This window comes from Erithacus rubecula, assembly GCF_903797595.1.
Source record: "Erithacus rubecula genome assembly, contig: SUPER_Z_unloc_3, whole genome shotgun sequence".
Classification (NCBI taxonomy): Eukaryota; Metazoa; Chordata; class Aves; order Passeriformes; family Muscicapidae; genus Erithacus; species Erithacus rubecula.
In genome coordinates this window covers 530,915-558,358 of record NW_027635944.1, presented here as the reverse complement: position 1 = coordinate 558,358, position 27,444 = coordinate 530,915, and the positions used below count along the sequence as shown (strand labels likewise).

At 40.1% G+C, this 27,444-nt stretch overlaps 3 protein-coding genes across 8 annotated transcripts in view; all 3 read left to right on the top strand.

The window, feature by feature from the left end:
- LOC306814878 (coiled-coil domain-containing protein 171-like) overlaps window positions 1–12,997 on the top strand; it is a 167,125-nt gene extending 154,128 nt beyond the window's left edge. For 2 of the 3 annotated variants that reach the window (XM_079331372.1, XM_079331371.1), the window contains one exon: window positions 12,528–12,997. In XM_079331372.1, coding sequence (XP_079187498.1) covers window positions 12,528–12,802 — 275 coding nt within the window. In that variant the 3' untranslated portion in view covers window positions 12,803–12,997. The remainder of the gene's footprint in view (window positions 1–12,527) is intronic. The other variant, XM_079331370.1, reaches the window with a different exon arrangement.
- LOC306814886 (uncharacterized protein) overlaps window positions 1–27,444 on the top strand; it is a 262,807-nt gene that overhangs the window by 86,600 nt on the left and 148,763 nt on the right. The window lies entirely within an intron of this gene.
- Window positions 2,816–7,532, top strand: LOC306814865 (uncharacterized protein). 4 transcript variants are annotated; one of them, XR_013777269.1, is made up of 4 exons: window positions 2,822–3,498; window positions 4,671–4,750; window positions 5,597–5,680; window positions 7,483–7,532. XR_013777269.1 is itself a non-coding variant. In XM_079331348.1 (2 exons), the coding sequence occupies exons 1-2, from the start codon at window positions 3,053–3,055 to the stop codon at window positions 4,831–4,833; spliced, it is 459 nt and encodes a 152-aa protein (XP_079187474.1). In that variant the 5' UTR covers window positions 2,816–3,052; the 3' UTR covers window positions 4,834–4,943. The 4 variants fall into 4 exon arrangements, 1 of the variants encoding a protein (XP_079187474.1); XR_013777270.1 differs by lacking the exon at window positions 5,597–5,680 and having other exon boundaries at window positions 7,483–7,525; XR_013777271.1 differs by lacking the exons at window positions 5,597–5,680; window positions 7,483–7,532 and adding an exon at window positions 4,844–4,957.

The following is a 27,444-nucleotide window of genomic DNA, read 5'->3' as shown; positions in this document are numbered from 1 at the left end:
GCATTTTTTTTTTAAATTGTAAATTTTAGTAAATATATACTGCAAAAGTGTTATAAATGGATATTTGGATACGTTTGATTTGTCCAATCAATCAAAACAACAAGGTTAAATTTAGCAGCAATTTATTAATAACAGCAATTGTTAAATATAGCAGCAATTTTTTAATAACAGCAATTGTATATAAAGGAATACAGTCAAAGTATATTAGTCACATAGATACAAAATTTGGCAGTGAGTAATTTAGTGCAATTGAGGTTGACTACAGATGGGTCAACATTATTAGCTACTTTATATTCTGTATGGTATTATTAAAGTTACTGTTTTGGGTTTGTTTTTTTTTTTCTCTCACAGTCATCTCTTTGAAAAGATGGTGCTTCATTTCAACTCCTTTCTTGGCTTCCGTGTCATACTCCTGTACCACTGGAGTGTCAGAGCTGTGTCTTTGAATCTGGAAGATCCCAATGTGTGTAGCCATTGGGAAAGGTAATGCTTTCCTTTTGGAAGAATAAGTGACGTAAATTCCAATGTAATAATTTTTCTTTGCTTTACTTGGCATCCTTCAAATTACTGAAGGCTTTTAGTTGAATTTAAAAACCAGGGAAAAATCAGTTTACTGCGTGGGCAGATAAGTTCATGGCTAAGTAAAAGATTATTTAACAGTGGGCTGAAATGCATCTTTGCATTGGGGATTAGGATGCAAAACACTGCTACAGTAATACTAGCAATCTTACACAACCATCTGGGTACAAGAAGTGAATAAAAATAGCTCTTTGTAATTTAGGTGAAAAGAAGTTTTACATATGCAAAATATAACTAACCATATTGGAATTTGGGCAAATTTGATTCTCTCTTATTCAGCACTCACAGGATCTGCATTAATATTCTGTGTTACATTATTTTGATGAGGTTCAAATATTTGTAACATGCAAAATGAAATTTGTCATCAATCTAGTTGGTCTGTTTGTTCATCCAATTTCACGTGAATTGCAAAATGCCACAATGTGTTTGAGAGGTTGAGCCTCAAGCATCTGCTGAATTTCTTTCCTTGTGTAAAGGTTATGATAGGGAAAACAAATGTTCTGGTCTCATTACAACTGTTATGCCTGGAAATCATCAGCTGGTCCATGAGAAAGTCTTAATTTTTCCCAGTTCACTTGAGGACATCAGTATTTCCTGTGCTTACTGTAAAACTGTGGTTTAGGCTTAATCATGAGGAGTGCTACTAAGCCACTGTACTTTTATTTGTGATTGTTATGGCTGATTCTTTGTAAAGAAGATGCAAAGTCATATTTACTTTTCATAGAGTCTCTGTATTAAAAAAACCCAAATGTAACACTTTGAGGACTTTTCTTGGGAATTACCCTGAGCTTCTTGTGAAGCATTTAGCACCTCTGCCTCAGCTGCTGTGTACAGTTCATACAACAATGTGGATATGAAATAGTCACCATATTAAATATCTGATCCTAGTAGTCAGGCAATTGTCTACATTGTTACTGGATTCTGTCCAATATTTTATCTGATTTGTTTACAGATTTGGTAGGTAAAAGTATTTTGGGGGGAAGCTACAGTACAGTGAAAGCAAAATGGGGATGAAACCTCAAACACAGTATTTACTATTATATTATATTATATTATATTATATTATATTATATTATATTATATTATATTATATTATATTATATTATATTATATTATATTATATTATATTATATTATATTATATTATATTATATTATATTATATTATAGTATATTATATTATATTAGTATAATGTAATTTAAAACAAACTAATCAAAGTCTGCAGAAGGAAAAATATAGTGAAAAATGCATCTAGCACACGTGCCCACTTTGTTGCATGAACTTTATTTCTTCTTGTGCTGTGTCTCAGAAATGGAGCAGAGCTGCAAGTAAATTTAATGTTCACGCTGCTGCCCAAAGCAGGTGACAGAGGGACAGAAGTATGAAAGGTCAAAGCCCCAGACAGAAGCTCTTGACTGCCACTGGCACTGTTGTCTGCTTTTAATAAACAATAAGCCTCAGTCAGTACTAGAGTGGTCTTTACAAATGAACTGTGAGAAGGGGTAGAGCGTGCCCTGCCTCAGGGTAGCAGTGCAGAGCTTCAGGCGAGTGCCAGCATCCCAGTGATATTTTGTTGGGCTGGGACAGCTGGGTGCATTAGGGCTGCTTGTCTTCATGCAGGAAAACAGGGAGTAGGGTGTGTGCCCAGTGAAGCAGCAGATCCAAGCCAAGTCTTACCTGAAACTCTAAAAGAAGACACATAGAGAACATCTGGCCATGGACTAGCCCTGAGAACTTCTCCTCACAGAAGGACAGAGAAGACAATTGTGGGAAGGTCTGCATTTTCTAACTCAATCTTTATTTCAGATATCCAAACTTCAACCTCACTTTTCTGTGATTTGTCCATAGAGTTAGTTGTTGTCTTGCTCTCTACTTTATTATTTTATTTGTTTTAAAATCACAACTTTGTGCATTCAAATCACTCAGAAATAATAATGAAAAAGTGAAACAACACACAACATACCCTCCATCCCCCCTTCTTTCATTTGGCACAATATATTTTAAATAAGTACATGACACAGAATTAGCAAAACCGATGCCACTTCCAGCCATCAAGTCACATATGAGAAATGAAATTTTGAGACTTATCCCAGACAGTGTGAAATGTGATGGAGTTTTTATCTGTTGCAATTAAAACCTTCAGTCTTAAGGATATATCCCAAGTATCCTGATGGAGGTGGGCTGTAAGACAAGACCTGAAAGAAGCTCAGGATACAGTGGCTGATGCCAGCAAAGAGTTAAATCATCTGCATGCTGGGTGTGCAGACAGAGAATTTAACAGGAACTTGAAAAACAGAGCTACAGAAAGTACAGCAGTGCTCAGGGAAGAAGCAAGTGCTTTTCCAGGATCCTGTAGGGTGGCGTTTATTCACTTGTTGTTTGACATACACGCTCACATCGGGGCTCAAAATATCTGCGTTCAAGAGGTTTTACGAGAACCTTTCGTAACCCTGACTCTCTCCTCATGGAGGGAAATGAGCTCCTTTGGTCCAGAGAGCGCTTTGAATTCTGTGCGCAGACATTCGAAACTTTCTGGCTGTTCGTTCCTCTCTCTGGCCCAAGAGTGCGCTGTCCTGAGGATTCGCACATCTCGGTGTGGCTTTGGTGTCAGTCGGTGCTTTCAGTGTCCTGCACTTTTATTTTCCCGTGGGGAGCCCTTAAGCCTTAAAACACGTCCGGGAGGGCGGGGAGAGCAGCGGGAGCCCCGGCAGAGCCCGCCCGGTTCGGGGCATTGTGGCATCACCGTGCGCGTCCGTGGCAACCGTGGAGTTCCCGGCTGTGGCTCCGCGTTTGTCGCAGCTGGTCCCAGCCCTGCAGTCGCTGCGGTGCCGGGAGCCGCTGCCCTGCGAGCGTCGCAGCTCGTCATGCTGGAGGAGGAGCAGCATCGCCACCGCTCCAGGCACCGCCGGCAGACTGTCCGGTGAGTTCTGCGCTTCCGCTGCCCGTTTGTTGATGCTCCAGGCTTTGCCTGCTTTCACTTAGCGCGCTTCGACTTTTTAAGATCGCGTTTGCCTTTATTCTTGGGTGGTGTCTTGTCACCTTCACATGTCGTGGCACCTTCAAATGTCTCGTTCCAGCCCCTGCCATGGGCTCTGCTCGCCCAGGTTGCTGCTCCCAGCCGTGTCCAGCCTGATCTTGGACACTTGCAGGGATGGGACAGGCGCAGCCGCTCTGAACAACCTATGCCAGGGCCTCACCACCCTCAATGAGGAGAGTTTCTTCCTCATATCTATTCTAAATCAGTGGTCTGTTCTGAAGTATTCAGCATATATTCAGAAGCTTGCAAGAAGAAACTGACACAAGTTTTTTATGACACATCAGACACAATTCCCCCAGCAAAAACTTTCTTTGCTGTTTTGTTTAATTATGGAACTGCCATAAGCCGTTCCATGGCACTGGATTCTTTTTTCTGGATGAAATAGCATGCTTTTTAAATTTCTGCCTATGTGTGGTAGTAAGCTAATGAGAGTTTGGGTGTAGCTTGCAAAAATAAGGAGACTAGTGTTAGAAAAAGACTAATTTCTTAGTTCTCAGGGCTACATCTTAATGCAAAACTGCTGTGCAATTTCTGACAGCCTTAGCAGCCTTTAACACAGCAAGTGTTCTATTAGACAGGTATCATGGTGTATTTGAGCTACTTAAAAAATCATAGTACTATCATTTATCTCCCTTAGAAGTGGTTTGAAGAGAAGCAGAGTTTGCAATCTCTTAGGAGAATGTAGCTCAATCTACACAAACATAACATAAAATAACAAAATTATTGGTGTTCTGAAAACTCTGACAGTGAATAGTCTCCTCTACATATATGTATTTATTTCTCTACAATATTCAGGCTTGGAGGACTGGCAGTACAATTCTGTTTTATAAAGCTCCCATCAAATTGCAGTTGTGGTAATTGCTCAAGTGATGTGGCAGTGACACTGTGTAATTGTTCAAGAGTGGTTAAAAGTTTAATATTTTAGAGGGTTGACAAATAAAGCAAAGCCTATCTGTGCTAGAGGCCGTAATGATTTTATGATATGGAAGAGACTAATCTTTGATGCTCATCAAGTCAAAGTATATATGGTTAACTATGTTCTTAATTCCCCACAGTTTATAGACTTCATAAGCTGTATATTCACCACCATGACTTCACAGACTTCAATCAACATCACTTGTGGGGAAGCTAATCGGTGAGGTGCAGTTCTGGATTTTTATGTCTAGCAGATTGTTTCCTGCTTTTGTGGCTTCTTTATTTTCTAGATGCCTGAAATGATGCAATTCAGGAGGAGGAGGAACCAGATATGCTGTATACATGCAAGCTGTCATAGAGCCATCAGGAGGCAGAGAGAGTTTCTGCCAGCACATAGGAATCCTGCCCAGGAGGCACAGGAGGGTTTCCACATCAATCAAAGTGGTAGAGCTTGGCTTTGAGTCTTACCATGACCCCTGTGTTTTATAACTTCATAGGAGTTTGATCTTTGTCACAAACTATTTGTCTCTCTTTAGTCTGTACAAAACTGCCAGTTCCATAGGAACAGCCAAATTGCACAAATACGGACTTTGGCTAGAAAATCAGACTGCAGTCTGCTCCTTCAGCTGCAGAAATTTAGCAAAATGACACTGCTAGGTGAAAGAACATTTCTCTCTCTTGCAAAATTACTCTACATTTTCTGCCAGCTGTGGAAACAAAGGCAGTGTAAAGGTGGATTTGTGACAATGTTGAGTGTTACCATCAGACTTGTGAACACTGAGAATTTGGGTTTTGAACTACAAAATCTCTTCTGCAGTGTAGAAATCAAGATCTCCTTCACCTGCTCATATGCTTCCTTGAAGATTCTTAAAGTCCTGCTAAAAACGATGTCTTAGATAGAAACAGTGTGGGTAAAAAACATGTTTTAGCTCAAAACCAAGGGTTGATGAACTAGTAGTACATGAAAATAGAATTTGAAAACATTCTCTGAAATTTGAGAGACATTAAATTGTGCAAGCTTTGAAACTTTCCACACTTTTGTGGGGTGTTTTCTTTGAATCTTCAGAGAGCTTTATGGTTGTAGCACTTCTAGTTGTTACATGAAGATGAAAGTAAAAATCTCCAGGTGGAAGTAGGAAGCCTTCATAAGGTACTGCTTTTATTGGCCATGCTGTGATAATTAAAGAAAGTATCACAGAAACAAAAATTCTTAAGGCTAGTTTCTATAGTATTTGAAAATGTTTAGGTAGATAAGCAAAATGAAGTTGTTAACATAATAATAGTTCAGCCATTCTGTCACTAGTTAGTTGGGTTTTTTTCCCCTTCATTTATTTATTTTTGTTAGCTTGGTTCTTTTAAAATTCTATATGAAAAAAAATAGGGTTTTCTGATATATGTTTTTAAGTTTCCACCTACTACATTATGAGTTCAGAAGTTGTTCATAAAATGCTACTTCAAAAAGATGTCTAATGGTTTTTTTTCAGTACATTATATAATAATCTCTGTTTTAGTGCTCTAATTTTAATTTTTCATTTCCATAGCATCCTTAATTTGCTAATTCCTGTGGTGCCATATAATTTTGCAGCTAAAAACCTGAAATTTTATCTTTTAATAGTAGTAATGTCTTTAAAGTCAAGACTTGTAAGTTACCAAACCCCTCCTTGATGGCATTTGTGTCTTTTTAGCCAGTCAAAGAAAAAAAAAACATGAGCAAACCTGTCATTTTGGTAATGAAAAATGTTTATTGTGCCTATACATAAATGTAGAAGAAAAGTGGTAATTTTTTTATTTTGAAGGATCTATTTATTAAATGGCAGTACAATATCATTTCTGTAAAAAATACTTGATGTTGACAAAGGTACGGTTCTTTAGTATTTACATTTCTGTATTATATGATACCAATTTAGTGCTTAATTCATATTTCTTTTATCAGTGTATTTCACATTTATTGCCCACAAACTCTTGCAGTTTTGTGTGGAGGAAACAGTTACTGCAGTCTTTCTTACATACTTAAAATATTATGAAAACCAACATATATCAACTAATATGAACACTGATTTTCAAGTACTGAAATAACTTCAAAGTTGTCCAGTTTGAAATTAAAATAATTTCACTTAAAGATATTTCACTAGTTAATAAATGTGTTTTTAATATGCATACATTCATCTATGTGTATATGTTTATGTGTATCTGTACATATTTATGTATGTGTATATATATACAAATTTGTATATTTGATATTTGGATTTCTCACTTAATATACAGAAACTTGGTTTTGACTCTTTTATTACTGTTTGGGGTGCTTGAAGGCTGATGCTGCTCATTTCCAAGTAGATTTTGTTATAGCTGAAATAGTTGTGGAAATTAAGATAGAACAGAGTAATTGGAGGAAGCAAACCTTTAATTTGTCTTGTGTTTGTAATCAGTTGCATGTCTGTAGTTTGAATGTGTGTATCTCTGAAGACAAAGTATGCAAAAGGGAGGTTTTTTCTACATCTATGAATTTGTTTCATAACTGAGATGGTTTTGAGATGGTAACTCATGTTAAAAAAATGAGACTTACCATGGAGACAAAGAGCTTGCCAGTTCTTTTAACTTGCATTATCGGAATGCTGTTTTTAAGCCTCCTGGAAGTTAATGATCAAAAATTATGGAAGTTCATTATTGAAAACAAATACAGAAAAGGATAATGAGCACATTATACTGAAATCAGTTTTTTTAATCCAAAGTGTATTTCTCTTTCAAGTTCCTGCTGTCATATCTTTCATACCTTGCAAAAGAAGCAATTCTGTATAGTCCTTTCTTCAAGGAGCAATAGCAGATGCAAATGGCACAAAAGTAATATTATTTATGTGAATGTATAAATCTCGGGGCCCATGCTTGGATAATTGAAGTAAAGTGCCTTTGAATTTTTAAAGGAATACTCATTTTGAAGGAAAACACATTTTTCAGATCGGGCACTGATATGCAAGGATCTCCTCAGGGCAGAAATCAATCCGAAAGGGATCTCATTGAAGATTTGAATAGGAATGTGCAGGCACTTGAGACAAAATACTTGGAATTCACCAGTCAAGACAGTGAAGATGTAAGGACTTTTTTGTTTGCTTTCTTGCTTACTTGCTTTCTTTTACCCTTGAAATAAATGTAATTTATTTCCTTAAATGCAATTGGTTCCTCTCATCGAGAGAATCAAAATCACCGTCACTAGTTGGAAAATAACAAAGCAGCAGCACTGTACAGATCTCTCATGCCTGTCTGTAGGAACTGATATAACTTTTAGTGTCATTGCTGATAGTTGAAGGTGTGTGTAAGAAACTTGAGCACTACACAACAGCAGAGTCATGCAGAGGAATATTTTGCACCCAGCCTTGGAATTCTCAATGTAAGACATGGTTTGTTGGATTGAGTGTTTTAATCCTGGTACTTCCAGGGATCCATTTTAGAGAATTATCCCACCATTGATGGAGCAACAGGAGCACAACAAGAACAAATCATTGTGTAAGAAGCAGGAATCTCTAAAAAATAGATATGGAATAACAAACTTGGTTTATTGGCTGCATTTAATCTAAAACAGATGAATGAGCACCCACAGCAGCTGCCCCTAACAAACTGCTAAGAGCAGAATTCTTACTTGCAGCAGTGATCATAATTAAAACTAAAGAAAATTTCAACAAAATATTTTCTTAGTGCTACTTCATTTAGGTACTAGTTTGCCACAAGAGCATCAGGCAGAACCTTTTTAATGGGGTTAAATAATTTCCCATTAATGGTGCTCCTATTAATAAGGATACTGCTGCTTTGTAGATGTTCTGAAGAAATGTATATTTGACTATCCACCTTCTTGCATTCAAATGGCTTGAATGTGGTAATTTCTGGCAGCAGTGACTAGACTATCTTTCGTACACCGGATCAGAACCTTTTTTGAAGTGTATTCTCTGTTTTGTTTGTAGTGTTTAATAGCATTCTGCTTGGCTGCTGAACATCATTGGATGGAAGTTTGTGTTTCCATAATTAGTTACTAGGTGTCTGATAATCTAGAATCCCAACATGACTGTTTTTCTAGTTGTTAAATAAGTTATCAGAAAATTGACTGTAGAATTCAACTGTAACTTTTGTTGTCTTAAGGCAGAAGTATCTTTGAGAGAAGGGTATGTTTAAGGTACATGAAAATGATATAAGAAGAGGATCAGTTTGCATTTTCAAAAAAGCATCCAAAATTCTAAGTTTCAAGATTGTATTTCAAATTCAGACATGACACTACGACAGCTGTGAATGCAATTTCTGAAATATTTTTTTTCTAGATGTCTCACTATGAAGAAGATTTAATGAAATTAATGTTAGAACTCGAGAGAGGAGAGGCTCTTCGTGGAGTTCTGGAGAGTAAAATGTCCTTTGCTAGAAAAGATGCTCAGGTGCGGATGTATTCTGCAGAGAACGAGATATGTGATGCAAAAGCCAAACTTCGGGAACTGGAAGGTAAGTTTAAAAAAGACGGAAACACATGGACCAGAGGCTACATCAGTCCCATGTCATTCAAACAAGCAGAGATTGCACAAAGTTTTATGGCTTCTACCCTTTTTTTGAAGCCTTTAACTTTCCCATGTCTTACTCATCTGCTTTTGTAAGCTCCTAAGAGTTTACAGAGCCCTTGCTGCCTCACATGAATTAAATATAATCTGCAAGACCTATCAATGCCTCATTTTGCCCTTGCTCCGTACCTGCTGTTACTCCTTCCTTCAGTGTGTACAGAATTGGAATTAAGGGGTCCCTCTCTACATCCTGCTTATCACTATGTCCAGCAGTTCTTCCTTTTTCATTTCAGGGGGGAAAACAAATCAAATCTAGTTCTGCTTATTTGTTTACCTTTTCCAAAAACTTTCTTTCCCCTCAGGAGTTCTTATTGTACTACTTTTTTCTCTTATCTTTTAACGTATTTCTAGTTTTAACTGTTTTTATCTGGCCTCTTCATGTCATCTTTGCTTTTCTTTTTATACAAATAATTTGTATTATGCATTTAGTGTATTATATGTGTATATGTATATGTATATATATTACATGTGTATTGTGTATTCAGTATGTGGAAAGGAAGGGGTTTACCTAGACTTTTTTTCCCCCCTACTAGTTCTGCATTCAGAAATTCAAATTTTCTTAGTCCTTTTCAAGCTGTGAGAGATTTCTCACACTTTAAAGCTGGGGTGATGCATTTATTATTATCTATGTAAGTATAATACTCTTTACATTTAGTAGAGGAGGCGTAGTTGTAAAACTTTGCTGTTCACTGAAAAGCCTGGAGCACTCCTGGAGATTGTAACCTTACAAGGATGGAAGGAGACTCTGAAACTTGCAAGTGCACCTTATACTGCCCGATTTTTTTTTTTTTTTTTAAGATAATAAGAAATCTGCACTTTCACTCATTTGGAGAACACACAAGTTACAAAAATCTTCTTACCTGATTTTAATCAACTGGGTGTCACTTGCCAACATTATTGCATAGCTAAGGAATGCAGGTCTCCTGATAGAAATGCTCTCCTTATCTTGTGGCTTTCCTTACACAAGTCATACCTGTAACCAAACAGTATAAATCACACAGTTTAAAATAATACCAATACAAAACTTATATTCTAAATCCCATTAAGTAACTTAGGACAAGATGCTCAGAAACACAGTCGTTCAACCCCACACTTGCTATTTGGCAAAGAAAGTGCCTTTTCTATGCAAGAATTGTTTGTTACTCAGTATTCTAGCTATGGGAACTTTTAACTTGTCAGACTGTTGTAACATATTTGAATATTACAGTGATTTAATTTAAATGTGGCCTGTAACATTATGCCTGACTAATATTTGAAGAGTATGAAGTGTTGATTTCAATTGATGGTGAAACGTAAAGGACTCCCTTCAGTGGCTAACATGGCATGTGTTCCCTAATTAGAGTGAAAGGGAGAATAAATTTGTTTAAAAACACACCCTAGCAACTCTAATGATAAGGGGTAAAAGATCTCTGTAAATATTTATAGCACTTCAAATAAAGTGCTGTTGTTTTCCATCATCTCCAAGGGCAAGATACTTGTTGTAATGCCCTTTGCCTACCAAAGATTAATATCTGAAATCAGGTGCCCTGTGTTTCAAATAAGCACTTATGACAAGAACCATACAGTCATTAGTATTTCACATACATACCTTTGTGAGAGGGATTTAACAGCAGAGGTAGATTCTCTCTTGATTTGTTTTTTTATTCTTCTATTTTATTCCAGCACGCAGGAGTGATCCTAGACAGCAAACTTTTACATATGGATCAGAAGGTTAGTTTGGCCAGAGCTATAGTCCATATTTCCCAAAAACGGTAGGAGAAGGTGACCTAAGCATTGAGGAACTGCACCATGGAACCAACACTGGGTCTGGAATGGATTTAACCTCTGGTGTGTCACCCTAGAAACCTATACTGTGTCTGGAACCAACACAGCCTTCCCTTCCAACCATAACTATGACAGTTCTGTGCAATTCCATAGTTTGAAACATTTTCTTCCGCTGAAGTAAATTTACTTTCTCCGACAAATCCAATTGGTTTTCATTTCTACCCAAAGAAAACATTACACCTCGTGGACCTGCTCCTGATAGTAAATTTGCTTTTCAAGCAATTCTAGTCACTTGAATGTGGGTTCCTAGCCAGCATATCACAGAATCACAAGGTTGGAAGAGACCTTCAAGATCATCAAGACCAGCCCATGCTCAACTAAATCATGACACCGAGTGCCACATCCAGTCTTTTTTTAAACATATCCAGGGATGGTGACTCCACCAACTCCCTGGACAGACCATTCCAGTACTTTACCACTCTGCCTATAAAAAACTTTTTCCTAATATCCATTCTATATTTTACTTGGTGCAACTTAAGGCTGTGATAAGTGATAACTGATAAGGTCACCCCTGAATCTCCTTTTCTCCAAGCTAAACAACCCCAGCTCCCTCAGCCATTCCCCACAGGACTTGTGTTCCAAGCCCCTCACCAGCCTCGTTGCTCTCCTCTGGGGACACTCAATCTTCTCAACATCTTCCCTGAACTGAGGGGCCACAGCTGGACACAGCACTCAGGATGGGGCCTCACCAGTGTCAAGTACAGGGAAAGAATGACCTCCCTGCTCCTGCTGGTCACACTGTTCCTGACACAGGCCAGGGCCACTGACCTTCTTGGCCACCTGGGCACACTGCTGGCTCATGTTCTGTTGGCTGTTGACAAGTCCTCCGATTTCTTATTTATTTTTTTTTTCATGAAGACTTTTACTTTTTTTTCTGTCATAAATCCTGAACATTGTTGCAATAGCCTTTCCTATTAGTCATAAACACTTCAATTCTGTGCATTTCCCTGTCTTTTGAAATTTATTTTCTATGTAAAAAATCTTTGCGGGTTCACTTTGAACCTGAAGCAGCTCGTTCACTTCCTCTACCTTCTCCTGCTTCTCCATGTGATGGTAAGTCTAGTTTTCAAGCAGTTAGAGCCACTTGGATTTGGGTTCCTAGGCACTATCTCCCTTCATGCTGCACAGCTTCTGCAGGCAAATAACAACAGGAGTTAAGTGCAAAGATAATGCAGCAATAAAATAAGAACTGTCAGAAACGTTCTAAGATTGTTTCAGAAAAGAAAGGGGGTGGTGAAAGCTAACACAGGAATTGAAATTTTTACCAGGGTGACTGTAAGATTAGTTTGTTTACTGCATTACCAAAACACACCCTAGCAGTGATGAGGAGTAAAAGATGTGTGCAAATATTCATGTCTCAAAATAAACTTCTGTTGTTTTCCAACACTTCTAAGGCAGGATACTTGTGCTAATGTCCTTTGTCCAAGAAAGATTTATATCTATAATTAGGCACTATGTGTTTCAAATAAGCACTGAAGATGAGAAGGAAACAGAAGTTCTTCACATATGTGCCTTTGTGAGAGGTATTTAACAGCAAATGTAGATTCTGTCTTGATTTGGATTTTATTCTTTTTTTTATTCCAGGACACGGGGGACAGCCTAGACACAGAAACTGCCCTTACCCAAGATCTGACGTATCCTCTGGTGAGACACTCTATGTAACCTGTTCTACTCCTGGCACCAACACAGCCTCAGGTGAGACACTCTGTGGAACCTGCCCTACACCTGGAACCAACACAGCCTGTGGTGTGTCACCCTACAGAACCTATACTGCGGCTGGAACCAACACAGCTGTTCCTTCCAACCATAATAATATCAATTCTGTGCATTTTGTTGTTTTTCAAATTTACTTTCTCTGAACAGCATCCTTTTGGAATCCATTTGTACCTCAAGGAATGAGTACACCTTGTAGTCCTGCTCCTCATGGTAAGTGTCCTTTTCAAGCAGTTAGAGTCACTTGGATATGGGTTCCTAGGCAGCATCTCCCTTCATGCTGCACAGCTTCCGTAGGCAAATAACAACAGGAGTTAAGTGCAAAGATAATAGAGTAATAAAGTAAGTACTATCAGAAACGTTCTGAGACTTACTTGTTTAGGAGGAGAAAGGAGGTGGTGAAAGCTAACACAGGGATGAAAAGTTTTGTCAGGGTGACAGTTAAATTACTTTGTTAGCAGTTACAATGATGAGGAGTAAAAGATGTGCGTAAATATTTGTAGCGCTTCAAATAAAGTGCTTTTGTTTTCCAACACTTCTAAGGCAGGATACTTGTGCTAATGTCCTTTATCTGAGAAAGATTAATACCTATAAACAGGCACCATGTGTTTCAAACAAGCACTTAAGACGAGAAGCAAAGAGTTATAAGTTTTTCACATATGTGCCTTTGTGAGAGGTATTTAACAGTAAATGTACATTCTGTCTTGATTTGGTTTTCATTTGTTCTTTTATTCCAGTACACTGGGGACAGCCTAGACACGGAACCTACACTGTGTCTGGAACTGACACAGCCTCTGGTATGGCACCCTGCAGAACCTACACTGTGTCTGGAACCGACACAGCCTCTGGTATGGCACCCTACAGAACCTACACTGTGTCTGGAACTGACACAGCCTCTGGTATGGCACCCTACAGAACCTACACTGTGTCTGGAACCGACATAGCCTCTGGTATGGCACCCTACAGAACCTACACTGTGTCTGGAACCGACATAGCCTCTGGTATGGCACCCTACAGAACCTACACTGTGTCTGGAACCGACATAGCCTTCCCTTCCAACCATAACTATTTCAGTTCTTTGCATTTCCTTTGTTCTAACATTTACATTCTCTGAATTTCATTTACTTTATCCGGCAGAATCTCTTCCAAGTTACTTCATACCCCAAGGAGTCAGCACTCCTCTTCGTCCTGATGGTAAGTCTGCTTTTCAGGCAGTTTTAGTCACTTAGATGTGGGTTCAGAGCCAGCATCTCCCTTAATGCTGCACAGTTGCTCTAGGCAAGCAACAACAATAACTATTTGCAAAGGTAATGCACTAATAAAATTTCTGCTAACAGAAATGTTCTGAGACATTTTTCGGAGAAGAAGGGAGGTGGTGAAAGCTAACACAGGCATGAAAATTTTTGTCAGGGCGACTGTTAAATTAGTTTGTTCACTGGATTAAAAAAATACACCCTAGCAGCTATAATGATGAGAAGTAAAAGATGTGCGTAAATATTTGTAGCACTTCAAATAAAGTGCTGTTGTTTTCCAACACTTCCTAGGGCAGAATGCTTGTGTTATTGTCCTTCATCAAAGAAAGATTAATGTCTATAATCAGTTGCTGTTTGCTTCAAATAAGCACCTAGGACAAGAAGCAAACAGTTACAAGTACTTCACATAAATACCACTGTGAGAGGTATTTAACAGCAAATGTAGATACTCTCTTGTATTTTCTTGTTTTTCAGTTCCAGCAAGCTGGAGAGAGCTTAGTGATGAAGTTTTTACCCCCGCGAGACCAATTAGTGATGAAGTTTTCACCCCTCCAAGAGAGCTTAGTGATGAAGTTTTTACCCCTCCAAGAGAGCTTAGTGATGAAGTTTTTACCCCAGGTGGGAGAGAGCCCAACGATGAAGATTTTACCAGCGGGTCAAAAAGTGGCTTTGACCGAAGTTACAGCCGACATTTCGGGCCACTGCGACCTCTAGCCAACCGAACCGCTGATCGGATGTACTACACAAGAAGCGACTCTGACTTACAGGACTCTCTTTGGGTGTATCACCAACCTAACGTGATTAGAATCTCCGCCCCCAGTAACAGGAATGGCAGAACTTACTGTGTACAACGACCAACAACGAGCATGTATGTCCAGGTTAGCCCAACCGGAATCGAAACCATCTCATGGCTGGATGATTCCTCCCGTCTTAGGTCATTAAGTCCTTTTACCATGTCCAGTTCCGCCTGGGAAAGGCTTAGAGCACCAGTTGGTACTCCAGTTCATTCTCCTGCTCCAGTCAACACATCCTTCAGGAACAGACCACGCAGATCCCATTCTTTGCCTCCATTCAGATCTGTCAGCCAGCATATCTAATCCAACACCAGAAGTACTCAGGAAATGTAGTTATCGCACTCTTGGCTGTGAAAGTTTTCTTAAAGAATATCCCAGCTTCTCTTCAGAAAGAAAAAGCTCTAGAAATGTAAAAAGAGCTAATTAAAGTACAGCTTCACCTACCTTTGCATTGTAGTTCAGTGTATCTTTTTATCTGTAATTTCATATTCTTATGAAAATGTGCATTCATATTTTCACATTTCTCTGTTTCTAATTATTCATATACCAAAACAATTTTAAACTATTATTTATTGCAGTTGATTTTTATGTAGTATATTTCAAAATGTTATAGAACAACAGCTTTTGGGTAGTTTTCCTCATTCTTAAAAAAAATAATTCCTAAAGCCCTTTTAGTCTCTGTCTCTCAAAGTTGTTTCATACGTGTCTATGGCAGCAGCCTTGCTGATCTTTCTGCTTTTTCAGTTGAGCAAGACTCTCATCCAGGCAAACAGACTGCACTTACTAATACATAATCATTTGGCAGGAGCTCTATTGATTTCTAGTAGCAGCTGGAGTCCTTTATTTCCACAGGATGTTTTGGCTTTCCCACACTTTAGTGGGTTTTGGCTGCAAACCCCATTGCCTTTGCTTTCTTATCTACAAGTACCATGGCCGGGCAAAAGCTGCCCAGTGGGCCATATTCCAAAGGCAGTTTGGTCTGGAGTTTGTGAATGAAGGAGAATTATCCAATCCTAAACCATGTAAAAAAAATCATAAAAGACAACTTCTCATACTTAGAAACAACTGACAATTCAGAAGTGAATGTAGAGCTTATTCACACAGTGAAAAGGAAAAGAATGTTCCAATGGAGTTGTGGTTAACAGAATTTTTGTTCTGACTCCCACTAATAGCTGGCACTGGAGAAAGCCATGTCCCTGGAAGTGTCAGTGTCTTCTGTCTGCCATAAATTGTTTTGCTGCAGCAATCAGAGGACTCAGGTTAGAGAGAGGCCTCCCAGTGTGAGGAAACCACACACGTTGGGACTACAAGGGTCTCAAGTATGTCCTTTGTGCTACTCTGGAAAAAAAAATCTGCTTATTCACAGCCACTGAAATGAGTATAAGTTTATTACAATACTAAGTTTGTGTCTACAAATCATGAGTTTATTAATGAGTTTGAGGAAGGAGTGTTAAAGGCAAGCTGAGGGGACAAGAGAGGTATAAAAACTTAGGGACAAGAATACAAGACTGTGCACACTTTAGGGTTTCCTTGCTTTATAACAAAGCTGAACATGAACTTTAAAATGTTCTGTGCTTGTAGATTCAACTCTGTTCTAATAAAGCTCTGATTATCATGTATTTGTTTTGTTAGGAGCTACTGATACCTCCAAAAACCAAGTTGGAATCTCCAACAATTCATATGTGGATATAATTATTTGACAAGATTATACTTTGGAGTCTAAAGCTCTATATTAGGACATTTCTGGAACAGTATTCAGAGAAGCATCCAAAGAATTGTATTCTGCTCCCTTCTCTAATGTATACATATATGTAATTTAATAACTTCCTTTTCAAAGCCTATTTATTTTACCTAAATTAGTTAATTTAACTTGTATATTAAGTTATGGCTCTATTTCCAGGTGTATTTTTCCTTATGAAAGAAATCAATAGTTCTGCTGGAGTCCCAGCTTTTTAAATTATTGTAGTTTTTATTCAATTTATTGTGTATTAGGTTGTAAACTTGCTTAGCTGGCAGCTTGAAAAAAAAATCTGTCTGGTTTCCAGTGCTGGAATACCTCATTATAAAACAACAATAAGTACCACAGTGTAATAAGCAAGTCTTCCAGAATGACAGGCAAATTCAGAAAGCTGAAGTGATTGTAGTCAAGAAATCTATGAAGTTTAGCAACGGATAATCATCTTTTCAGAACAGGGATATATTTTCTATGAAGTTTTCCTGTACAGAAACCTTTAGCTCCTGTAGCTGGAGTGGCATTACCAAGTGTGGTAAAAAGTCTTAGCTGAAAACCAGAAAACAACATTGCTAGAAGAGTTAAAAAGATTGTTGCTTACCTTATCGTTCTATCCACTCATTCGTTTGTTGGTTCTTTGATCAAGTTGTTATGTTCTTTTCCCCAGTTAAATGTGTAGTCCCTATGTAATTCAAACCCTGGTTTATTGTATTTCCCCTATCCCAGTTACTTCCTCCTTCCGCCCTTCCCCTTACCTCATGCCCGGCCTTACCATTTCCGCCCTTTCCCTTACCTCATTTCCGGCCTGCTGTTGCCTGCCTATCAAGTTAGCCACACCCTATATGTAAATCTCCAGAAGTTTCCCAGTACCACCATTACCGGAAGTTGTTGTTGAAGAAAAGATTCACAAAAATAGTCAACCAACACCGAACCCAAGTTCACAGATCATCTCAACTAACAAGCCAAGTCACCTGCAATATGTCCTTTGTAACTGTTTAATCACCGCAACCTAAAGGGCAGTTAAGAAGAATGACACCCCCAGACCAATGAGCCACTATGGAGATCTCGGACGTGTCCGTGAGGCTGAGACTCCCATCCCTACGTTCGTCGGGATCGGCAGGACCTCCTCCCGGCGTTGCCTGGCGGCAGCAGCAGCAGGCATAGGGCCTACTCCCTGTGACCCCCCATTAATAAAGAGCTGTTTAATGAAGGCCTTGGCCCTGCTACATTCACTACAACTTGGGGGCTCGTCCGGGATAGGCCACGCCCAGAAGAGGACGTCGGAGGGGGAGGCGCCACCCCGAAGAGGCCCTCTGGGACAGCTGGCCACCCCGGACCCGGAGCTGCGCGGAACCAGGACAACGCCTGGAGCACCGGTAAGTAGACTGGTGGCGGGCACGGGAGGAGAGCGAGTGTGGTGTGGATGAGACGGGGGCTGGCAGCTCAGACCCCCGAAGCGAGTGTGGACCCCTGAGTACCGCGGTTCCGGACTCCCGCAAGGGGGCCGGCCGGGAAAAGGGGGAAGCGAGTGAGGCCTACCAAGGCCTACAGCGTGAAAGAGGCGCCTCCTTGGGGCCTAGGCCCAAGCTTGGGGAAGAAGGAGAACCTTCGCTAGGACCCAGCTTTCTGTCGGTTGGGGAAGGAGGGGAACCTTCGCTAGGACCCAGCTTTCTCTTGCTTGGGGAAGAAGGAGAACCTTCGCTAGGACCCAGCTTTCTCTTGCTTGGGGAAGAAGGAGAACCTTCGCTAGGACCCAGGTTTCTGTCGGTTGGGAAAGAGGAGAGAACCTCACTAGGACCCACCACTGTGTTTATTTTCAAAGAAGGGGGGGTGCAGGAAGGGGCAGCCGGCGCCCCGCTGGGACCGAGCCCCCCAGGGACGAGGGTTTAGGAAGGGGTATCCGGGCCCCGCTGGGACCTTACCTGACTCCCACCGGTGGAACTGAGAAGAGTAGAGGGAGGGGGCGACCGGGGCCCCGTTAGAGACCGGCTCTATCTCAGTTTAACTGTGGGCCAGGAAGGAGCATAGGGAGGGGGATATAGGTAAACCCCAGTAGTGACCAGCTCTTTCCTTTGCCCTGTTTTAGTTGCCCGTCATTAAATTTGCTTTGAAGTAGGGGCACCGTATATTTTTTTTTAAAGAAAGAAATTATACGTTAAGTTAGAAAGGGCCAAATTTTTTCTTGAGTGTGTCTTTAGTTGCCTGTCAGTTGTTTCCTTTCGAGTAGAGGCACAGTAAGTTTCTGTTAGGCCCGTTTGAAAAATCACTATGGGGTCTTGTATGAGTCAAAAGAGTAGAGCGAAAGAGAACAAAAATGTAAAGAACATCCCTCCTGATAGCCCTTTGGAGATAATGTTAAATAAGTGGGATACTTGTGAAGCTACTAAAAAGTTAGATAAAATAAAAATGATCCATTATTGTGTTGAAGTATGGCCAAAGTTAGATTTACCAGGAGCATGGCCATGGTTCGGTACCCAAGATCCATGGATGTGTACAATGCTGAATCAATATTTAAAGACTTGGGGAGGATCAAATGTGGAACAACTTGAATACGCAGCTTGTTGGAGAGGGAGTAGAGCAAAAGAAGAACCAATAAAGATATGTAAAGTAGTAGAGAAAAAGGGACAAAGGAACGAGGAAGAGAAAAATAAAAGTAAATGGGACCCCCTTGATTATCTTCCCCCTCTTCCCCCGCCTGTCAATAACCCCGATTACCCACTTCCTCCTCCTCCGACCGTCACTCCCCTTCAACCTCCTCTTCCTCCTCTTCCGTCCATTACTTCCTTCGAACCCCCTGCTGTTTCTCTACCCTGCAATGCTTCCAATAACCTTCCTTCTGCTCCATCTGTCAATTCTCCTCCTACCTCCTCTCCACCCACCAACACCCCCACTTACTTTCCTTCTTCTGTTCCACTTGTCAATTCTCCTCCTCCTCCTCCTCAAGCATCTAGCATAACTCCCCTGTCACCACCTTCCCTTAGTACCCCTATTCCAAACCAGCTTTTTTTACCTATGTGCCCACTTCCCAACCTGCCTTCACCCCTAGTATCTCCACAAACCCCAATTCCTCCTGCCTTGGTTCAGGCCCCTCCACCAATAGGTGTCCCTTCACCTCCTTCCAATTGGGAACTGAGTCTATCTCCATCCAACAGTAGCTCTTCCTCCAGTAATCAACAGAACCCTGTACCGGCACAAGCAGAGGGACCATATTATAATACGAGGTCAAGGGCAGCAAAAGCAGAAAGGATGTTTCCACTCAGGGAAGTCCCTATGGGAGGAATAGAGGGCAGACTTGGGTTTGTAGACGCACCGTTGACGGCCTCAGAAGTGAGAGGATTTAAAAAAGAAATTGGGAATTTAGTGGAAGATCCCGTAGGCATTGCAGAACAGGTAGATCAGTTCTTAGGACCTAGCATTTATACTTGGAGAGAAATGAATTCAGTTATAAATATACTATTCAACCCAGAGGAAGTTAGGATGATTAGAGAAGCCGGCCTACGCATATGGGAGAGGGAAAACCGGCAAGGACCACCGGGTGACTATAAACTACCTCTCACAGACCCGGGATGGAACCCAAACCAAGAAGAGGGGAGGCGGAATATGATTGACTATCGAGCTTTAATAGTGAGGGGAATAAGAGAGTCTGTTCCTCGCCAAAGTAACACCAAATTGGCCTTTGGAGCAGTACAAGAAAAAGATGAAACCCCATCCGCATGGTTAAATCGGTTAAGGAAGAACCTTCAGCTGTACTCTAGTATAGATCCTAATAGTCCGGATGGCCAAGCAGTATTAAGAGTACATTTTGTCACCAAATCTTGGCCTGACATCCGAAGGAAATTAGAAAAGATGGAAGACTGGCAGGAAAAAGGGATAAATGAACTACTTAAAGAGGCTCTAAGGGTGTATCTGAGAAGGGAAGAGGAGAAAGCGAAATCGAACGCCCGAGTGATGGTAGCGATAGCTAGAGAATGTATAAATGCAACTGGAAATAAGCTAGAGAAGCCATGTGGATCTAGAGAAGGAGAACCTAAGATTGCGCCAGGCGCAGGAGGTTCTAATGCCAACCCTTGGCAGAAGGTCGGAAAATTTCAGGGCAGATGTTATTACTGTGGTGAAGTGGGTCATCTCAAAAGGTACTGTAAAAAGATTGCCATCGATGAAGCAATTGAAAAAGAACAGGAAAATTTAGAAAAGATTCTGAGAGGGGAAGATTAGGGGTGTCAGGGGCTCTTCCCTTTAGGGGACCCAATGAAACATCTAGATGAGCCCTTGATAAACCTCAATGTTGGTCCCCAGAATTTAAGTTTTGAGTTCTTAGTTGACACGGGAGCTGATCGGTCCAGTTTGAAAGATCTTCCAGTAGGAGTCCATATTAGTAATCGAACGTGCAAAGTAATAGGAGCTGAAGGGACACCCTTCAAAGCACCAATAATTGAAGGAGTAGAGTTAAAAGGAAACTTTAAACAGTGTGTGGCAGAGATGATTTATTTACCACATTTAGAAAAGAATTTGTTAGGGAGAGATTTACAAGTTAAGTTAGGAATAGCAGTTATTCCAGAAAATGGGAGGATGGTTGTGCGTATTATGAAATTGACCGAAAAAGATATAAGTGAAATCAATCCCCAAGTATGGGCAGAAGAAGGGAAAACTGGCTTTTTAGACATCACGCCAATAAAAGTGCAAATGCAAGAAGGAACTACCCCAGTCAAGGTAAAACAGTACCCAGTATCAGAAAAGGGTAGAGAAGGACTAGCCCCAATTATAGACCACCTTCTGGCGGAAGGTGTGTTAGAACCATGCATGTCCCCCCATAACACCCCAATTTTAGCAGTCAAAAAGGCAGAGGGAAAATATAGATTAGTCCAGGATTTGAGAGAAATTAATAAAAAAAATCATCGCTAGACATCCTGTGGTGTCTAACCCTTACACTCTGTTGAGTAAAATTCCCAGGGAACATGCATGGTTCACTACCATAGATTTGAAAGATGCCTTTTGGGCGTGTCCGCTAGCAGAAGAATGCCGTGACTGGTTTGCATTCGAGTGGGAGTACCCAGGAGGGAAGAGAAAACAACAATTAAGGTGGACCCGTCTACCTCAAGGATTTACTGAGTCCCCCAATCTTTTCGGACAGGCTCTAGAAGAACTATTAGACCAGTTCACCCCTGAAAATGAGACACGAATCCTCCAATATGTAGATGATTTGTTAATATCTGGAAAAGAACAACAGCTAGTTAGAACAACTAGTATAAAACTCCTTAACTTTCTGGGAGAAAAGGGTCTAAAAGTATCCCGGAACAAATTGCAGTTCGTTGAACCAGAAGTGACATACCTTGGTCATATAATTGGAAATGGATACAAAATTAAGCCCCGAAAGAATTTCGGGCATACTAGCCATTTCGACCCCAAAAACTAAACATGACATTCGAAAACTTTTAGGCTTGTTTGGATACTGTAAATTATGGTTAGACAAATATACTCAAAGTGTAAAATTTCTTTATGAAAAATTAGTAAACCCTGAACCCATAAATTGGACTGCACAAGACGAAAAACAATTAGAAGAATTAAAAGAGAAATTATCTTCGGCCCCAGTCCTAAGTTTACCAGATCTCACAAAGGAGTTTGAACTATTCACGAACACTGAAGGGGGAGTAGCTTACGGTGTACTAACTCAGGAATGGGGGGGTTGTCGAAAGCCAATAGCTTACCTCTCTAAATTATTAGATCCAGTAGCAAAAGGATGGCCACTATGTCTCCAAGCAATTGCGGCTGCAGTAATTTTGATAGAGGACGCACAAAAACTGATATTTCAGGGAAAACTTAAAGTATATACTCCACATGATATTAAGACTATCCTCAGCCAAGGGGCCCAGCAATGGCTAACAGAAGCCAGAATACTAAAATATGAAATTATATTAATGAATGCAAGTAATTTAGAATTGGCCACCTCTAAAAGTATTAATCCGGCTCAATTTCTCTCAGGGGAACCCTTGCCAGAGCTAGAGCACAATTGCCTGGAGGTTATAAATTTCCAAACCAAAGTAAGGGAAGATCTACAAAGTACACCGTTGCCATATGGAGAAGTATTGTTTACCGATGGTTCATCTAGAGTAGTAGATGGAAAAAGGGTATCTGGGTATGCAGTAGTAAAAAGAGCAGAAGGAAAAGAGCTAGAAGTGATAGAAAAGGGGAAGCTACCATCCAATTGGTCTGCACAATGTTGTGAGATCTATGCGTTAAAAAGAGGTCTAGACTCATTAGAAGGAAAACCAGGAACCATTTACACTGATTCAAAATATGCATTGGAATAGTCCACACATTTGGAAAAATCTGGGCAGAACGCGGGTATTTAAACTCAAAGGGGAAAGATTTGGTACATAAAACCTTAATAAAATCCGTATTAGAATCCTTGCTCAAACCAACAGAAATTGCAGTTGTGCACATAAGAGGGCACCAAAAGGGAAATACCTTAGAAGAAAGAGGAAATCGGTATGCTGACAAAATAGCCAAAGAAGTCTCATTAAGTTCCGAAGGGCCTATAGAAGTCTTTAAATTAAATGAGATACCAGAGAAATCAGAAATTACAAAGCCCATTTTTAGTGAAGAAGAGTTAAAGATAATAAAAAAGTTAGAAATACATCAAGGAAATCAAGGAGAGTGGGTAATGAAAGATGGGCGCAAATTTTTAAACAAAAGTCTAGCCAGAAAGGTATTGGCAGAAATCCATGAACTGACCCACTGGGGTGTTCAAGGATTATGTGACCACTTCCTCAGAGAAAATTTTTGTATTGGGATATATAATCTGGCTAAATCAATAACTAAAGGGTGTTTAATCTGCCAAAAAGCTAATCAAAAAGTTATGCGAAAAATTGAATATGGGGGAAGGGAATTAGCATTAAGACCATTTCAAAGTGTTCAAATTGACTTCACCGAAATGCCCCCAGTTCAAAAATATAAACATTTATTAGTTATTGTGGACCATCTTACCCATTGGGTGGAGGCCTTCCCCACTATTAAAGAAACCTCAGAAGTGGTCATAAAAATAATCCTTGAACAAATTATTCCTAGATATGGATTAATTAATCACATCGATTCTGATAGAGGCCCACATTTTACGTCACATATATTACATCGAGTCATTGAAGCACTGGGAATGAAATGGAGGTTGCATACTCCATGGCATCCCCAAAGTTCCGGCCGAGTAGAAAGAATGAACAAAACCTTGAAAAATGTATTAACAAAATTAATTGAAGAGACCCAAATGAATTGGCTCAAATGCCTACCTCTTGCCCTATTACGCATTAGGACCAGACCGCGTGCAGACATAGGAGTTTCACCCTATGAAATGATGTTTGGGCTTCCCTTTTTAATTACCCCTTTTAGCTCTGCAAACTATCTAGAAGGAGAAGCTGCCACCCAAGAGTATTTAAGAATCATTGGAAGAACAATAGAGCAACTAAAGAAAAAAAGGATACCTGCCCCAAACCTCTCCCTTAGATTCAAATGCTCATCAGATCAACCCTGGGGACTGGGTTCTTGTTAAATCCTTAAGTCACACATCTCTATCTCCTAGGTATGAAGGCCCCTTCCTAGTCCTCCTAACTACACACACTTCTGTAAGAACAAAAGAAAAAAGTTGGACTCACATATCACAAGTTAAAGGACCAATTCCACCTCCCCCTAGTGAATCGGACTCCACAGTATTTCAGCCAAAGGCACCTGAATGGACCATTACAAAAGGAGCTACAGACCTCCAACTTAAGTTTAAGCGAAAAGAAAAAGACAGCTGAAAAGACTTAGACAGTTCCAATTTGAAAGCAAAGTGTTACTGTACGCAGTTTATGTTAACTCTAGTGTTGTTATAACGTTGTTGTTGCATACCTGCAGTAGTCTTTCAAGTTCCCAGTAGTTCACTAAAGTTCTTGTTGTTACAAAATTGTTGTATCATACATCCTTCTCCGATTGTAAGTATCATTCAATCCTCTGTTGAAATCCTCAAATTAGAAGTTTGCCAAACCATAAAGACCAATTCCCCTACAGAACACTTTCTAAAAACACCTAAATTAGTATAAAAAGGGGATGAGAGAACTCTGGGAAAGTAAAATCTTACCTAAGGGGACCCCCACCTCCAAGAGGCAAGCCCGGGTGAGACTGAAAGCAGTTCATACCGGACTCTTGAGAGGAGTGTTGCTGGCCTTGCTAACAAATAACCTGATAAGCAGCGAAGAGGTTAAATGCAGCAAGTGTTACCATCTGATATATGATGGGGAGACCCAAGAGTCCCTAATAAGAATTCACACCAACGTGAATCCCAGCTGTTTCAATCATTCCCAGATCTCCACTTGTCAAGAAAGTGGAAAAACGTATTGGATTGCTAAGAATACTGCCACTTTTCGGCAGCGGTTGCTCGGAGAATGTCCTATAGGGGAAGCCTGGTTTTGCTTTGAACATGAGAATAATCAAGGAGAATTAATAGATTTGATCAAAGAAAAACAATTAGTAATAAATACCAAAAAGGAAAACGAATTGGAAATACCTTTAGAAAAAAAATGTATTCATAGAATTAGTAAAGAATTAAATATAACCAATTGCTGGGTATGCGGTAATACACAAATGTCTGAGATTTGGCCATGGGAAGGGATCAGTTTAAGCCCATTGGAAATTCTAAAATGGAAGCAAACTAACCAAACATCTCAATTACCTAAGCAAAAACGAAAGAAAGAACAATGGAATTTAAAATATAAACCTATTGGAGAAGAATGTATTAAAAGAGTTGGAAACCCATATAGAACATTTGTAGGAACTATGCCCTGCAAAAGGTACCTAACTATAAAAAAGTCAATTATAAGGTAGATACCTAAGGAGCCAAACAAATATTGGACAATACACCAAAAGGAAAAAGGATGTGTTTATCACGAAGGATATGATTTACATGAATGTGCTGGAAAGAAAATAAATCCCTTTTGGGGATTAGAGGAATTATCCAAGTATTGGTCATGTCCCACCGAAACCAACCAAACCTTTTGGACAGCACCCGAGTATCTATTCTGGATATGCGGAGACACTGCATATACCAATCTTCCAGGAGATTGGGCCGGGAGCTGTACAATTGGGATTATAAAACCTTAATTCTTCCTACTTCCCAAAAATTCGGGGTCTAAATTAGGAATTCCCTTGTACGATGATTTGAAAAGGGCTAACCGAAAGAAAAGGAGTATGATTAATTTAGGAAGTACTCAAAAATGGAAGGGACAAGTGTGGACACCTGAACGCATCATGGAAGTATATGGGCCAGCTACGTGGGCACAGGATGGGTCGTGGGGATACCGTACTCCCATTTATATGCTGAACCGAATCATCAGACTCCAAGCAGTATTAGAAATAATATCTAATCGAACAGCCCTCGCATTAGACCACATTACCGAACAGTTAACTCAGACCCGAGCAGTGGTCTATCAAATTCGGCTTGCAGTAGATTATTTATTGGCTGATGAAGGAGGAATTTGTGGAAAATTTAATACATCCGAATGCTGCCTGGAAATTGATGATAAAAGCGAAGTAATACGAAACATATCTAAAGAAATCCGAAAAATAGCATATGTAGGAAACCAACAATGGACCCCTCTAATGGACACTAGCTGGTGGGATGACTTCTGGTCCCTAAAAAATAAATGGTGGAAAAAAGTAGTCTTTTTAGTTGCAAGTGCAGTCATAAGCTTTTTATTTTTACCATGCCTACTCCCATGCCTAATTAGGCTTATAAATACCACTATACAAACCAGTATAAGGAATATGACTGATCAAACGAGAGCTAAAATTTTGATGATCGGAACCCAAAACCCAGAACATGATTCAGCTAAAGAAATCTTAAACCAATTTCTAGAAGTACAAAAATTATACCCCCAAGAAACCGAAAATTGTGATTTGATGCGGGTCAAAGACCCGATCAAAGAGAAAGAGGGGGGATTGTGGTAAAAAGTCTTAGCTGAAAACCATAAAACAACATTGCTAGAAGAGTTAAAAAGATTGTTGCTTACCTTATCGTTCTATCCACTCATTCGTTTGTTGGTTCTTTGATCAAGTTGTTATGTTCTTTTCCCCAGTTAAATGTGTAGTCCCTATGTAATTCAAACCCTGGTTTATTGTATTTCCCCTATCCCAGTTACTTCCTCCTTCCGCCCTTCCCCTTACCTCATTTCCGGCCTTACCATTTCCGTCCTTTCCCTTACCTCATTTCCGGCCTGCTGTTGCCTGCCTATCAAGTTAGCCACACCCTATATGTAAATCTCCAGAAGTTTCCCAGTACCACCATTACCGGAAGTTGTTGTTGAAGAAAAGATTCACAAAAATAGTCAACCAACACCGAACCCAAGTTCACAGATCATCTCAACTAACAAGCCAAGTCACCTGCAATATGTCCTTTGTAACTGTTTAATCACCGCAACCTAAAGGGCAGTTAAGAAGAATGACACCCCCAGACCAATGAGCCACTATGGAGATCTCGGACGTGTCCGTGAGGCTGAGACTCCCATCCCTACGTTCGTCGGGATCGGCAGGACCTCCTCCCGGCGTTGCCTGGCAGCAGCAGCAGCAGGCGTAGGGCCTACTCCCTGTGACCCCCTATTAATAAAGAGCTGTTTAATAAAGGCCTTGGCCCTGCTACATTCACTACACCAAGTGCCACAATCTTTTTTCGAGTGATCCTCACATGCCTGACAAATTCTGCAAGCTATTTGCAAACTAGAGAAATTATGATTTCTTCCTATCAATAATATCAAGATGGTCAGCAAAAGAAAGCAGTTCTACTGAAAGCCTCTGTGCCATTACCACCAGAAGCGCCATGTAAAACAAAAGGATGTTTAACGGCATGAGAGACTGGAAAGCTGGAGAAGAAATTCTGCAGGAACACCAGACTCTGGCATCCTGCTGGAAATATTACTTTACTCCATGGAATTTTTGGATGAGTTTGCTCACAGCGTTTCCTGTTTTACTCCCTAAGCTACATAAACACG